The sequence below is a fragment of the Sminthopsis crassicaudata genome, chromosome 3, assembly GCF_048593235.1.
Source record: "Sminthopsis crassicaudata isolate SCR6 chromosome 3, ASM4859323v1, whole genome shotgun sequence".
NCBI classification, from domain to species: Eukaryota; Metazoa; Chordata; class Mammalia; order Dasyuromorphia; family Dasyuridae; genus Sminthopsis; species Sminthopsis crassicaudata.
The window spans coordinates 164,394,553-164,409,020 of record NC_133619.1 but is presented as its reverse complement, the minus strand read 5'-3'; the positions used below and the strand labels follow the sequence as shown (position 1 = coordinate 164,409,020).

The 14,468-nt window shown below is 41.3% G+C and overlaps 3 protein-coding genes across 3 annotated transcripts; all 3 read right to left on the bottom strand.

The window, feature by feature from the left end:
* Positions 1 to 2,052: 2,052 nt before the first annotated feature.
* LOC141561949 (putative E3 ubiquitin-protein ligase TRIML1) lies at positions 2,053 to 3,213 on the bottom strand. Its single transcript, XM_074301994.1, has one exon. It carries the CDS (start codon positions 3,211 to 3,213, stop codon positions 2,053 to 2,055), a length of 1,161 nt encoding a protein of 386 aa, XP_074158095.1.
* A 1,941-nt stretch (positions 3,214 to 5,154) lies between these two features.
* On the bottom strand, positions 5,155 to 6,315 carry LOC141561948 (putative E3 ubiquitin-protein ligase TRIML1). The gene has a single exon (XM_074301993.1). The coding sequence runs from the start codon at positions 6,313 to 6,315 to the stop codon at positions 5,155 to 5,157; it is 1,161 nt and encodes a 386-aa protein (XP_074158094.1).
* Positions 6,316 to 8,260: 1,945 nt separating this feature from the next.
* Positions 8,261 to 9,421, bottom strand: LOC141561947 (putative E3 ubiquitin-protein ligase TRIML1). The gene has a single exon (XM_074301991.1). The coding sequence runs from the start codon at positions 9,419 to 9,421 to the stop codon at positions 8,261 to 8,263; it is 1,161 nt and encodes a 386-aa protein (XP_074158092.1).
* Positions 9,422 to 14,468: the final 5,047 nt, after the last annotated feature.

Sequence of the window (14,468 nt, the reverse complement as noted above, 5' to 3'; positions counted from 1 at the left end):
CTCACTTGTGGATGCATTTCCTGAGGATTTTTTCTAAGATTGATTGCTTACATTGATGGCTTATTCACTTTTTCTTTTTCTTTTCTTTTCTTATTAATAGCTTTTTATCCATTTTTTCTAAGAGTTTTTGAAGTATTTTATTTCACATTCTGTTAATCCGAGATTTCATTTTTTAAAGAAATATTTCTACATTTCACTTAGATTGTCAGTTTTATTGGTATATAATTGGGCAAAATAACTACTAATGATTTCTTTAGTTTTATCTTCACTGGTAGTATATTTAATCTTTGCATTTTAAAGACTAGTAATGTTCTTTTCTTTTTTAAAAAATCAAAATGACCAATGATATATCAATTTGATTGTTTCCCCTCATCAAACCAGATTCTAGTTTTGTTTATTAGTTCATCTGTTTTATTTATTTTTACATTCAGTTTAATTAGTCTCACCTTTGATTTTTAGTATTACTATTTTGGTATTTAGCTGAGGATTTTAATTTTTTTCTTTTTCTAGGTTTTTTTTTTAATATTGCTGCATACCTGACTCACTTACTGTTCATTCTTTCTTTTATAGATGTATTCATTTAGAAATATAAAATGGCCCCTAAATACTGCTGTGGTATATAAATTTTAGACTGCCTCATTGTCACCATTGTCTTTAAGTTATTAATTGCTTCTATGATTTCTTCTTTGACCTATTCATTCTCTTTAGATTATTAAGTTTCAAATTATCTTGCATTTGTGCTTCCATGTTTGTTTATTAGATGTAATTTCTATTGAATTATGATCTAAAAAGGTGTATTTTTTTTGGCATTGGGTTGTGAGGTTTTTCGAAGAAAACAAGGATCAACCTTTGCTATCCCTCCCCCTTATTTTCCCCTTTTTGCCTCATTTCCTAATTATGATTCAATCATCAGATTAAGATATCTGTATATGTATAAAAGATTTTTTAAAAGGACCTTATTTCTGATTCCTTTCTTTTTAGATATTCAACTTGGAAAGAACATTGGTTTCTCCTTTTGGTTCTTGCCACAAAGAGCCGAGAACTAAATTGCTAATTTTATTATTTTTTTCATTGTTTGCCCCACGAAGGTTCTTTTATTTACTGCTCAGAAGGTGAGAACTCCCACTTTGCAAAGTGCTTCCACTCTCTTCACTGGGGCTAGTGCTCTCCCTTTAAAAATACTCCATTGAAATGACAGATACACAATGCTGTTCACACCTATATACTTTAGACCACAGTCATTTTACCCTTCAATTTCTCAGAACATTGCAGATTGAGTTTAATTGGCTTCAAATTAAAATGCTCTTTAACCTGGACACATGGTGACAATATCACTCATGTTCTGGATTGTATTCCATAATGGGATAACTCTCAGAAGAGGCACAAAAAGTTCTACAAGAGAAGGGTAGAAAAACAGAAGGACGAAATGAAAGTGAATTTGGCAAAATGTCTTGCTTCAGTTTCCTGCTCAGTTGAGGACTGATTTATTTCAGTCCTCCACAACACCTTGATGCCTGTACATATCTCATATTTTCTAATTTAATAAAAGATATTTGAGTCTGCTCTTATCCTCAAGTAGATCTCTCTCTTTCTCAGAGCAACAGATTTTGCATACTCCACTCTCTAGTCCTTCAAGAAGAGAGCTTGTCTTTTTTTTCTTTATTTATTTGTTTGCTTCCTTATTGTTTTGGTTGTTTCTTTATTCCTCCAATTATTTAGCATTGCAAATTTTGCTCTTCCTCCTTTTCTACCTGGAACTTTTTCCCTTCCCATTTTCTTTCCTCCCGCTTTTTCTCCTATCCTTCTGAAAGCCTCCCCTTTCACATTAGGTGCTGGAAGATCAGCCACTAAAGGGAAAGGAAAAAAAAAAAAATATGACCTGTCCTTTTTTATGACAAGAAGGATAAACAAAGTGCTTTCTTGGTTTAAATAATCATGCTTTATTGACCATTTCAACAGGAATACAAAGAAATAGAGTGCCACTGGCAGTGTTATCTTCTTTCAGTTTTCATAAAGTCATTCTTAGTCATTAGTATCTGTGAAAGCCCTCTACTATGGACACTTGGGGCAAATGATCAGTGAAACAGGAGTGCTCTCATCTTTTGAAAGGAAAGCACAGAAATAAGGGCGAAGTGGCCCTTCAAAATCTATGTTTATTATGCCATTAAGGTATCCATATATGGCATCATAAAATGCTATATAACTCATTTCATAATCAAGAAAAATGCCCACTATGTGTCCAGATGTGCTGCAATGATAGCCCTTTTCTGATTTCCAGACAATGGATTCATTTTCAGATGTGGAGCCTAGGATGGTTCTTCCGTGCTTAGGAGAGAAGATCAGCCCCTTTTTCCTGGCTGGATCTTTACAGATGCCCAATTCCCATTCGGTCTTGTCACCCACCTCCACTTCCCAATAATGTTTTCCTGAGGTGAATTCCTGGGCTCCTAAAACCCTAAGAGCAGAGTCAAGTCTCCCTTTGTTGTCAGGCAGGTCTTGACAGATACTTCCATACTGGACCCTCTTCAGATCTTCAGACAGGAGGAGATGAGGATGGGCTGATTCAGGATCAAAAGTGAAATCCTTGTAGAAACTCATGAGCATTTCTCTCATGCCTGTGACAGGGCAGGTAGGCCAGGAAAGGCAGGAAAGCTGTGGTTTTTTAAGTAGGAGCTCTTCTTTCTTTTTCCAAGTGCCTGGCATATTCTGGATCATTTCCAAGGGCATCTTGTCCAAATCCTCTTCTACTTGGAGCATCATTTGTTGCAGACTCTTGGTATGTTTGGACAACTCATGCTCCTTGTCCTCCAGTTGGACTGCATTGTCTCTGTATTGCTGCTGTAGCTCTTCAAGGTGTTGACATTCTTCATCCCGTAAGAACTCGTGAATTTTCCCATATTCAGAAATAGCTGACTCTTTCAAAGTGCAGGTATGCTCTGTGAATTGTGCCTCTCCTCTTCTCAATGTGTCCCATGCAGTTTGAAGCTTCTTTTCTTTTGTGTGAAAGATCCTCCATATCTCCCGGAGTTTGTTGTTGCACTTGTCAGCTGCTGTCTCCAAGGGAAGGACTTGGTGGTCCTTGTGCTCTGGGTCTGATAAACAGGAATCACAGAGGGCTCTGTGGTCTTCCTCACAGAAGAACATCACTCGTTCTCCACGTTGATCACGGGTGCTGAGGCCCATCTCTTTCTGCAGCAGGTGAGGTTGGAGCATCTTGCCGGTGGTGCACTGAGTCTACAGGTTCCTGCTCAGCGGCAAGTCAGCCTGTCTGATGAATGACTCCCCTGCACTCTGTACAGGTTGAGGCTTCAGTGACTCCCTCACTGCCCTGGAGAAGACTCTCTCTGCACTCTCAGTCACCCAGTCAGTGAAGTAGTTCAGGCAGATGCAAGCAAGTGAGACCTAGCTGGAGGCTTTCAATGAAACTCTTGCTTGTATGTTCCTAAGCTTCTGATCCCTTCCTTTTCAGGTAGGGAGAGAGCTAGCTCCTGCCCTGGAGCTCTGGCAGCAAAAAGTATTGGCACTGAGTTGTGTGAGCCTTTTATATCTTTTCCCCTGCTTAGCCCTTCTCTTAACTCCACCCCCCAAAAGGTGACAACTCTTGTCTTTTGAGAGGACTTCCACCCTCTGCTTCAGGGCTGAGTTCTCACCTTCCTTCTAATCCCACCCTTCAGAGTCAGCATCTCTTGAGAAGAAAACTCCTTCCCTCCTCTTAGTATTTGGAAAGATCTTCCCATTGGGTCACTTAGCAGTAACATTCTCATTTGCAAACCTCAAGATATCACCTTTCTGATGTGCTGAGATGGAAACATGACAAGGAAAGACACCCCCCAACCACCCCCACCCCCACCCCCACCCCGCATGCCCCCCACCCTTCCCCACCCCAGACAAAATCTTTTTTCAGAAATTGCTTCCCACCCATGGCTCCCATGAAGAAAACAAGGATCAACCTTTGCTATCCCTCCCCCTTATTTTCCCCTTTTTGCCTCATTTCCTAATTATGATTCAATCATCAGATTAAGATATCTGTATATGTATAAAAGATTTTTTAAAAGGACCTTATTTCTGATTCCTTTCTTTTTAGATATTCAACTTGGAAAGAACATTGGTTTCTCCTTTTGGTTCTTGCCACAAAGAACCGAGAACTAAATTGCTAATTTTATTATTTTTTTCATTGTTTGCCCCACGAAGGTTCTTTTATTTACTGCTCAGAAGGTGAGAACTCCCACTTTGCAAAGTGCTTCCACTCTCTTCACTGGGGCTAGTGCTCTCCCTTTAAAAATACTCCATTGAAATGACAGATACACAATGCTGTTCACACCTATATACTTTAGACCACAGTCATTTTACCCTTCAATTTCTCAGAACATTGCAGATTGAGTTTAATTGGCTTCAAATTAAAATGCTCTTTAACCTGGACACATGGTGACAATATCACTCATGTTCTGGATTGTATTCCATAATGGGATAACTCTCAGAAGAGGCACAAAAAGTTCTACAAGAGAAGGGTAGAAAAACAGAAGGACGAAATGAAAGTGAATTTGGCAAAATGTCTTGCTTCAGTTTCCTGCTCAGTTGAGGACTGATTTATTTCAGTCCTCCACAACACCTTGATGCCTGTACATATCTCATATTTTCTAATTTAATAAAAGATATTTGAGTCTGCTCTTATCCTCAAGTAGATCTCTCTCTTTCTCAGAGCAACAGATTTTGCATACTCCACTCTCTAGTCCTTCAAGAAGAGAGCTTGTCTTTTTTTTCTTTATTTATTTGTTTGCTTCCTTATTGTTTTGGTTGTTTCTTTATTCCTCCAATTATTTAGCATTGCAAATTTTGCTCTTCCTCCTTTTCTACCTGGAACTTTTTCCCTTCCCATTTTCTTTCCTCCCGCTTTTTCTCCTATCCTTCTGAAAGCCTCCCCTTTCACATTAGGTGCTGGAAGATCAGCCACTAAAGGGAAAGGAAAAAAAAAAAAATATGACCTGTCCTTTTTATGACAAGAAGGATAAACAAAGTGCTTTCTTGGTTTAAATAATCATGCTTTATTGACCATTTCAACAGGAATACAAAGAAATAGAGTGCCACTGGCAGTGTTATCTTCTTTCAGTTTTCATAAAGTCATTCTTAGTCATTAGTATCTGTGAAAGCCCTCTACTATGGACACTTGGGGCAAATGATCAGTGAAACAGGAGTGCTCTCATCTTTTGAAAGGAAAGCACAGAAATAAGGGCGAAGTGGCCCTTCAAAATCTATGTTTATTATGCCATTAAGGTATCCATATATGGCATCATAAAATGCTATATAACTCATTTCATAATCAAGAAAAATGCCCACTATGTGTCCAGATGTGCTGCAATGATAGCCCTTTTCTGATTTCCAGACAATGGATTCATTTTCAGATGTGGAGCCTAGGATGGTTCTTCCGTGCTTAGGAGAGAAGATCAGCCCCTTTTTCCTGGCTGGATCTTTACAGATGCCCAATTCCCATTCGGTCTTGTCACCCACCTCCACTTCCCAATAATGTTTTCCTGAGGTGAATTCCTGGGCTCCTAAAACCCTAAGAGCAGAGTCAAGTCTCCCTTTGTTGTCAGGCAGGTCTTGACAGATACTTCCATACTGGACCCTCTTCAGATCTTCAGACAGGAGGAGATGAGGATGGGCTGATTCAGGATCAAAAGTGAAATCCTTGTAGAAACTCATGAGCATTTCTCTCATGCCTGTGACAGGGCAGGTAGGCCAGGAAAGGCAGGAAAGCTGTGGTTTTTTAAGTAGGAGCTCTTCTTTCTTTTTCCAAGTGCCTGGCATATTCTGGATCATTTCCAAGGGCATCTTGTCCAAATCCTCTTCTACTTGGAGCATCATTTGTTGCAGACTCTTGGTATGTTTGGACAACTCATGCTCCTTGTCCTCCAGTTGGACTGCATTGTCTCTGTATTGCTGCTGTAGCTCTTCAAGGTGTTGACATTCTTCATCCCGTAAGAACTCGTGAATTTTCCCATATTCAGAAATAGCTGACTCTTTCAAAGTGCAGGTATGCTCTGTGAATTGTGCCTCTCCTCTTCTCAATGTGTCCCATGCAGTTTGAAGCTTCTTTTCTTTTGTGTGAAAGATCCTCCATATCTCCCGGAGTTTGTTGTTGCACTTGTCAGCTGCTGTCTCCAAGGGAAGGACTTGGTGGTCCTTGTGCTCTGGGTCTGATAAACAGGAATCACAGAGGGCTCTGTGGTCTTCCTCACAGAAGAACATCACTCGTTCTCCACGTTGATCACGGGTGCTGAGGCCCATCTCTTTCTGCAGCAGGTGAGGTTGGAGCATCTTGCCGGTGGTGCACTGAGTCTACAGGTTCCTGCTCAGCGGCAAGTCAGCCTGTCTGATGAATGACTCCCCTGCACTCTGTACAGGTTGAGGCTTCAGTGACTCCCTCACTGCCCTGGAGAAGACTCTCTCTGCACTCTCAGTCACCCAGTCAGTGAAGTAGTTCAGGCAGATGCAAGCAAGTGAGACCTAGCTGGAGGCTTTCAATGAAACTCTTGCTTGTATGTTCCTAAGCTTCTGATCCCTTCCTTTTCAGGTAGGGAGAGAGCTAGCTCCTGCCCTGGAGCTCTGGCAGCAAAAAGTATTGGCACTGAGTTGTGTGAGCCTTTTATATCTTTTCCCCTGCTTAGCCCTTCTCTTAACTCCACCCCCCAAAAGGTGACAACTCTTGTCTTTTGAGAGGACTTCCACCCTCTGCTTCAGGGCTGAGTTCTCACCTTCCTTCTAATCCCACCCTTCAGAGTCAGCATCTCTTGAGAAGAAAACTCCTTCCCTCCCTCTTAGTATTTGGAAAGATCTTCCCATTGGGTCACTTAGCAGTAACATTCTCATTTGCAAACCTCAAGATATCACCTTTCTGATGTGCTGAGATGGAAACATGACAAGGAAAGACACCCCCCCAACCACCCCCACCCCCACCCCCACCCCGCATGCCCCCCACCCTTCCCCACCCCAGACAAAATCTTTTTTTCAGAAATTGCTTCCCACCCATGGCTCCCATGAAGAAAACAAGGATCAACCTTTGCTATCCCTCCCCCTTATTTTCCCCTTTTTGCCTCATTTCCTAATTATGATTCAATCATCAGATTAAGATATCTGTATATGTATAAAAGATTTTTTAAAAGGACCTTATTTCTGATTCCTTTCTTTTTAGATATTCAACTTGGAAAGAACATTGGTTTCTCCTTTTGGTTCTTGCCACAAAGAACCGAGAACTAAATTGCTAATTTTATTATTTTTTTCATTGTTTGCCCCACGAAGGTTCTTTTATTTACTGCTCAGAAGGTGAGAACTCCCACTTTGCAAAGTGCTTCCACTCTCTTCACTGGGGCTAGTGCTCTCCCTTTAAAAATACTCCATTGAAATGACAGATACACAATGCTGTTCACACCTATATACTTTAGACCACAGTCATTTTACCCTTCAATTTCTCAGAACATTGCAGATTGAGTTTAATTGGCTTTAAATTAAAATGCTCTTTAACCTGGACACATGGTGACAATATCACTCATGTTCTGGATTGTATTCCATAATGGGATAACTCTCAGAAGAGGCACAAAAAGTTCTACAAGAGAAGGGTAGAAAAACAGAAGGACGAAATGAAAGTGAATTTGGCAAAATGTCTTGCTTCAGTTTCCTGCTCAGTTGAGGACTGATTTATTTCAGTCCTCCACAACACCTTGATGCCTGTACATATCTCATATTTTCTAATTTAATAAAAGATATTTGAGTCTGCTCTTATCCTCAAGTAGATCTCTCTCTTTCTCAGAGCAACAGATTTTGCATACTCCACTCTCTAGTCCTTCAAGAAGAGAGCTTGTCTTTTTTTTCTTTATTTATTTGTTTGCTTCCTTATTGTTTTGGTTGTTTCTTTATTCCTCCAATTATTTAGCATTGCAAATTTTGCTCTTCCTCCTTTTCTACCTGGAACTTTTTCCCTTCCCATTTTCTTTCCTCCCGCTTTTTCTCCTATCCTTCTGAAAGCCTCCCCTTTCACATTAGGTGCTGGAAGATCAGCCACTAAAGGGAAAGGAAAAAAAAAAAAATATGACCTGTCCTTTTTTATGACAAGAAGGATAAACAAAGTGCTTTCTTGGTTTAAATAATCATGCTTTATTGACCATTTCAACAGGAATACAAAGAAATAGAGTGCCACTGGCAGTGTTATCTTCTTTCAGTTTTCATAAAGTCATTCTTAGTCATTAGTATCTGTGAAAGCCCTCTACTATGGACACTTGGGGCAAATGATCAGTGAAACAGGAGTGCTCTCATCTTTTGAAAGGAAAGCACAGAAATAAGGGCGAAGTGGCCCTTCAAAATCTATGTTTATTATGCCATTAAGGTATCCATATATGGCATCATAAAATGCTATATAACTCATTTCATAATCAAGAAAAATGCCCACTATGTGTCCAGATGTGCTGCAATGATAGCCCTTTTCTGATTTCCAGACAATGGATTCATTTTCAGATGTGGAGCCTAGGATGGTTCTTCCGTGCTTAGGAGAGAAGATCAGCCCCTTTTTCCTGGCTGGATCTTTACAGATGCCCAATTCCCATTCGGTCTTGTCACCCACCTCCACTTCCCAATAATGTTTTCCTGAGGTGAATTCCTGGGCTCCTAAAACCCTAAGAGCAGAGTCAAGTCTCCCTTTGTTGTCAGGCAGGTCTTGACAGATACTTCCATACTGGACCCTCTTCAGATCTTCAGACAGGAGGAGATGAGGATGGGCTGATTCAGGATCAAAAGTGAAATCCTTGTAGAAACTCATGAGCATTTCTCTCATGCCTGTGACAGGGCAGGTAGGCCAGGAAAGGCAGGAAAGCTGTGGTTTTTTAAGTAGGAGCTCTTCTTTCTTTTTCCAAGTGCCTGGCATATTCTGGATCATTTCCAAGGGCATCTTGTCCAAATCCTCTTCTACTTGGAGCATCATTTGTTGCAGACTCTTGGTATGTTTGGACAACTCATGCTCCTTGTCCTCCAGTTGGACTGCATTGTCTCTGTATTGCTGCTGTAGCTCTTCAAGGTGTTGACATTCTTCATCCCGTAAGAACTCGTGAATTTTCCCATATTCAGAAATAGCTGACTCTTTCAAAGTGCAGGTATGCTCTGTGAATTGTGCCTCTCCTCTTCTCAATGTGTCCCATGCAGTTTGAAGCTTCTTTTCTTTTGTGTGAAAGATCCTCCATATCTCCCGGAGTTTGTTGTTGCACTTGTCAGCTGCTGTCTCCAAGGGAAGGACTTGGTGGTCCTTGTGCTCTGGGTCTGATAAACAGGAATCACAGAGGGCTCTGTGGTCTTCCTCACAGAAGAACATCACTCGTTCTCCACGTTGATCACGGGTGCTGAGGCCCATCTCTTTCTGCAGCAGGTGAGGTTGGAGCATCTTGCCGGTGGTGCACTGAGTCTACAGGTTCCTGCTCAGCGGCAAGTCAGCCTGTCTGATGAATGACTCCCCTGCACTCTGTACAGGTTGAGGCTTCAGTGACTCCCTCACTGCCCTGGAGAAGACTCTCTCTAGACTCTCAGTCACCCAGTCAGTGAAGTAGTTCAGGCAGATGCAAGCAAGTGAGACCTAGCTGAGGGCTTTCAATGAAACTCTTGCTTGTATGTTCCTAAGCTTCTGATCCCTTCCTTTTCAGGTAGGGAGAGAGTTAGCTCCTGCCCTGGAGCTCTGGCAGCAAAAAGTATTGGCACTGAGTTGTGTGAGCCTTTTATATCTTTTCCCCTGCTTAGCCCTTCTCTTAACTCCACCCCCCAAAAGGTGACAACTCTTGTCTTTTGAGAGGACTTCCACCCTCTGCTTCAGGGCTGAGCTCTCACCTTCCTTCTAATCCCACCCTTCAGAGTCAGCATCTCTTGAGAAGAAAACTCCTTCCCTCCCTCTTAGTATTTGGAAAGATCTTCCCATTGGGTCACTTAGCAGTAACATTCTCATTTGCAAACCTCAAGATATCACCTTTCTGATGTGCTGAGATGGAAACATGACAAGGAAAGACACCCCCCCAACCACCCCCACCCCCACCCCCACCCCGCATGCCCCCCACCCTTCCCCACCCCAGACAAAATCTTTTTTTCAGAAATTGCTTCCCACCCATGGCTCCCATGAAGAAAACAAGGATCAACCTTTGCTATCCCTCCCCCTTATTTTCCCCTTTTTGCCTCATTTCCTAATTATGATTCAATCATCAGATTAAGATATCTGTATATGTATAAAAGATTTTTTAAAAGGACCTTATTTCTGATTCCTTTCTTTTTAGATATTCAACTTGGAAAGAACATTGGTTTCTCCTTTTGGTTCTTGCCACAAAGAACCGAGAACTAAATTGCTAATTTTATTATTTTTTTCATTGTTTGCCCCACGAAGGTTCTTTTATTTACTGCTCAGAAGGTGAGAACTCCCACTTTGCAAAGTGCTTCCACTCTCTTCACTGGGGCTAGTGCTCTCCCTTTAAAAATACTCCATTGAAATGACAGATACACAATGCTGTTCACACCTATATACTTTAGACCACAGTCATTTTACCCTTCAATTTCTCAGAACATTGCAGATTGAGTTTAATTGGCTTTAAATTAAAATGCTCTTTAACCTGGACACATGGTGACAATATCACTCATGTTCTGGATTGTATTCCATAATGGGATAACTCTCAGAAGAGGCACAAAAAGTTCTACAAGAGAAGGGTAGAAAAACAGAAGGACGAAATGAAAGTGAATTTGGCAAAATGTCTTGCTTCAGTTTCCTGCTCAGTTGAGGACTGATTTATTTCAGTCCTCCACAACACCTTGATGCCTGTACATATCTCATATTTTCTAATTTAATAAAAGATATTTGAGTCTGCTCTTATCCTCAAGTAGATCTCTCTCTTTCTCAGAGCAACAGATTTTGCATACTCCACTCTCTAGTCCTTCAAGAAGAGAGCTTGTCTTTTTTTTCTTTATTTATTTGTTTGCTTCCTTATTGTTTTGGTTGTTTCTTTATTCCTCCAATTATTTAGCATTGCAAATTTTGCTCTTCCTCCTTTTCTACCTGGAACTTTTTCCCTTCCCATTTTCTTTCCTCCCGCTTTTTCTCCTATCCTTCTGAAAGCCTCCCCTTTCACATTAGGTGCTGGAAGATCAGCCACTAAAGGGAAAGGAAAAAAAAAAAAATATGACCTGTCCTTTTTTATGACAAGAAGGATAAACAAAGTGCTTTCTTGGTTTAAATAATCATGCTTTATTGACCATTTCAACAGGAATACAAAGAAATAGAGTGCCACTGGCAGTGTTATCTTCTTTCAGTTTTCATAAAGTCATTCTTAGTCATTAGTATCTGTGAAAGCCCTCTACTATGGACACTTGGGGCAAATGATCAGTGAAACAGGAGTGCTCTCATCTTTTGAAAGGAAAGCACAGAAATAAGGGCGAAGTGGCCCTTCAAAATCTATGTTTATTATGCCATTAAGGTATCCATATATGGCATCATAAAATGCTATATAACTCATTTCATAATCAAGAAAAATGCCCACTATGTGTCCAGATGTGCTGCAATGATAGCCCTTTTCTGATTTCCAGACAATGGATTCATTTTCAGATGTGGAGCCTAGGATGGTTCTTCCGTGCTTAGGAGAGAAGATCAGCCCCTTTTTCCTGGCTGGATCTTTACAGATGCCCAATTCCCATTCGGTCTTGTCACCCACCTCCACTTCCCAATAATGTTTTCCTGAGGTGAATTCCTGGGCTCCTAAAACCCTAAGAGCAGAGTCAAGTCTCCCTTTGTTGTCAGGCAGGTCTTGACAGATACTTCCATACTGGACCCTCTTCAGATCTTCAGACAGGAGGAGATGAGGATGGGCTGATTCAGGATCAAAAGTGAAATCCTTGTAGAAACTCATGAGCATTTCTCTCATGCCTGTGACAGGGCAGGTAGGCCAGGAAAGGCAGGAAAGCTGTGGTTTTTTTAAGTAGGAGCTCTTCTTTCTTTTTCCAAGTGCCTGGCATATTCTGGATCATTTCCAAGGGCATCTTGTCCAAATCCTCTTCTACTTGGAGCATCATTTGTTGCAGACTCTTGGTATGTTTGGACAACTCATGCTCCTTGTCCTCCAGTTGGACTGCATTGTCTCTGTATTGCTGCTGTAGCTCTTCAAGGTGTTGACATTCTTCATCCCGCAAGAACTCGTGAATTTTCCCATATTCAGAAATAGCTGACTCTTTCAAAGTGCAGGTATGCTCTGTGAATTGTGCCTCTCCTCTTCTCAATGTGTCCCATGCAGTTTGAAGCTTCTTTTCTTTTGTGTGAAAGATCCTCCATATCTCCCGGAGTTTGTTGTTGCACTTGTCAGCTGCTGTCTCCAAGGGAAGGACTTGGTGGTCCTTGTGCTCTGGGTCTGATAAACAGGAATCACAGAGGGCTCTGTGGTCTTCCTCACAGAAGAACATCACTCGTTCTCCACGTTGATCACGGGTGCTGAGGCCCATCTCTTTCTGCAGCAGGTGAGGTTGGAGCATCTTGCCGGTGGTGCACTGAGTCTACAGGTTCCTGCTCAGCGGCAAGTCAGCCTGTCTGATGAATGACTCCCCTGCACTCTGTACAGGTTGAGGCTTCAGTGACTCCCTCACTGCCCTGGAGAAGACTCTCTCTGCACTCTCAGTCACCCAGTCAGTGAAGTAGTTCAGGCAGATGCAAGCAAGTGAGACCTAGCTGGAGGCTTTCAATGAAACTCTTGCTTGTATGTTCCTAAGCTTCTGATCCCTTCCTTTTCAGGTAGGGAGAGAGCTAGCTCCTGCCCTGGAGCTCTGGCAGCAAAAAGTATAGGCACTGAGTTGTGTGAGCCTTTTATATCTTTTCCCCTGCTTAGCCCTTCTCTTAACTCCACCCCCAAAAAGGTGACAACTCTTGTCTTTTGAGAGGACTTCCACCCTCTGCTTCAGGGCTGAGTTCTCACCTTCCTTCTAATCCCACCCTTCAGAGTCAGCATCTCTTGAGAAGAAAACTCCTTCCCTCCCTCTTAGTATTTGGAAAGATCTTCCCATTGGGTCACTTAGCAGTAACATTCTCATTTGCAAACCTCAAGATATCACCTTTCTGATGTTCTGAGATGGAAACATGACAAGGAAAGACACCCCCCCAAGCACCTCCACCCCCACCCCCACCCCGCATGCCCCCCACCCTTCCCCACCCCAGACAAAATCTTTTTTTCAGAAATTGCTTCCCACCCATGGCTCCCATGAAGAAAACAAGGATCAACCTTTGCTATCCCTCCCCCTTATTTTCCCCTTTTTGCCTCATTTCCTAATTATGATTCAATCATCAGATTAAGATATCTGTATATGTATAAAAGATTTTTTAAAAGGACCTTATTTCTGATTCCTTTCTTTTTAGATATTCAACTTGGAAAGAACATTGGTTTCTCCTTTTGGTTCTTGCCACAAAGAGCCGAGAACTAAATTGCTAATTTTATTATTTTTTTCATTGTTTGCCCCACGAAGGTTCTTTTATTTACTGCTCAGAAGGTGAGAACTCCCACTTTGCAAAGTGCTTCCACTCTCTTCACTGGGGCTAGTGCTCTCCCTTTAAAAATACTCCATTGAAATGACAGATACACAATGCTGTTCACACCTATATACTTTAGACCACAGTCATTTTACCCTTCAATTTCTCAGAACATTGCAGATTGAGTTTAATTGGCTTCAAATTAAAATGCTCTTTAACCTGGACACATGGTGACAATATCACTCATGTTCTGGATTGTATTCCATAATGGGATAACTCTCAGAAGAGGCACAAAAAGTTCTACAAGAGAAGGGTAGAAAAACAGAAGGACGAAATGAAAGTGAATTTGGCAAAATGTCTTGCTTCAGTTTCCTGCTCAGTTGAGGACTGATTTATTTCAGTCCTCCACAACACCTTGATGCCTGTACATATCTCATATTTTCTAATTTAATAAAAGATATTTGAGTCTGCTCTTATCCTCAAGTAGATCTCTCTCTTTCTCAGAGCAACAGATTTTGCATACTCCACTCTCTAGTCCTTCAAGAAGAGAGCTTGTCTTTTTTTTCTTTATTTCTTTGTTTGCTTCCTTATTGTTTTGGTTGTTTCTTTATTCCTCCAATTATTTAGCATTGCAAATTTTGCTCTTCCTCCTTTTCTACCTGGAACTTTTTCCCTTCCCATTTTCTTTCCTCCCGCTTTTTCTCCTATCCTTCTGAAAGCCTCCCCTTTCACATTAGGTGCTGGAAGATCAGCCACTAAAGGGAAAGGAAAAAAAAAAAATGGCCTGTCCTTTTTTATGACGAGAAGGATAAACAAAGTGCTTTCTTGGTTTTAATAATCATGCTTTATTGACCATTTCAACAGGAATACAAAGAAATAGAGTGCCACTGGCAGTGTTATCTTCATTCAGTTTTCCTAGTCATTCTTAGTCATTAGTATCTGTGAAAGCCCTCTA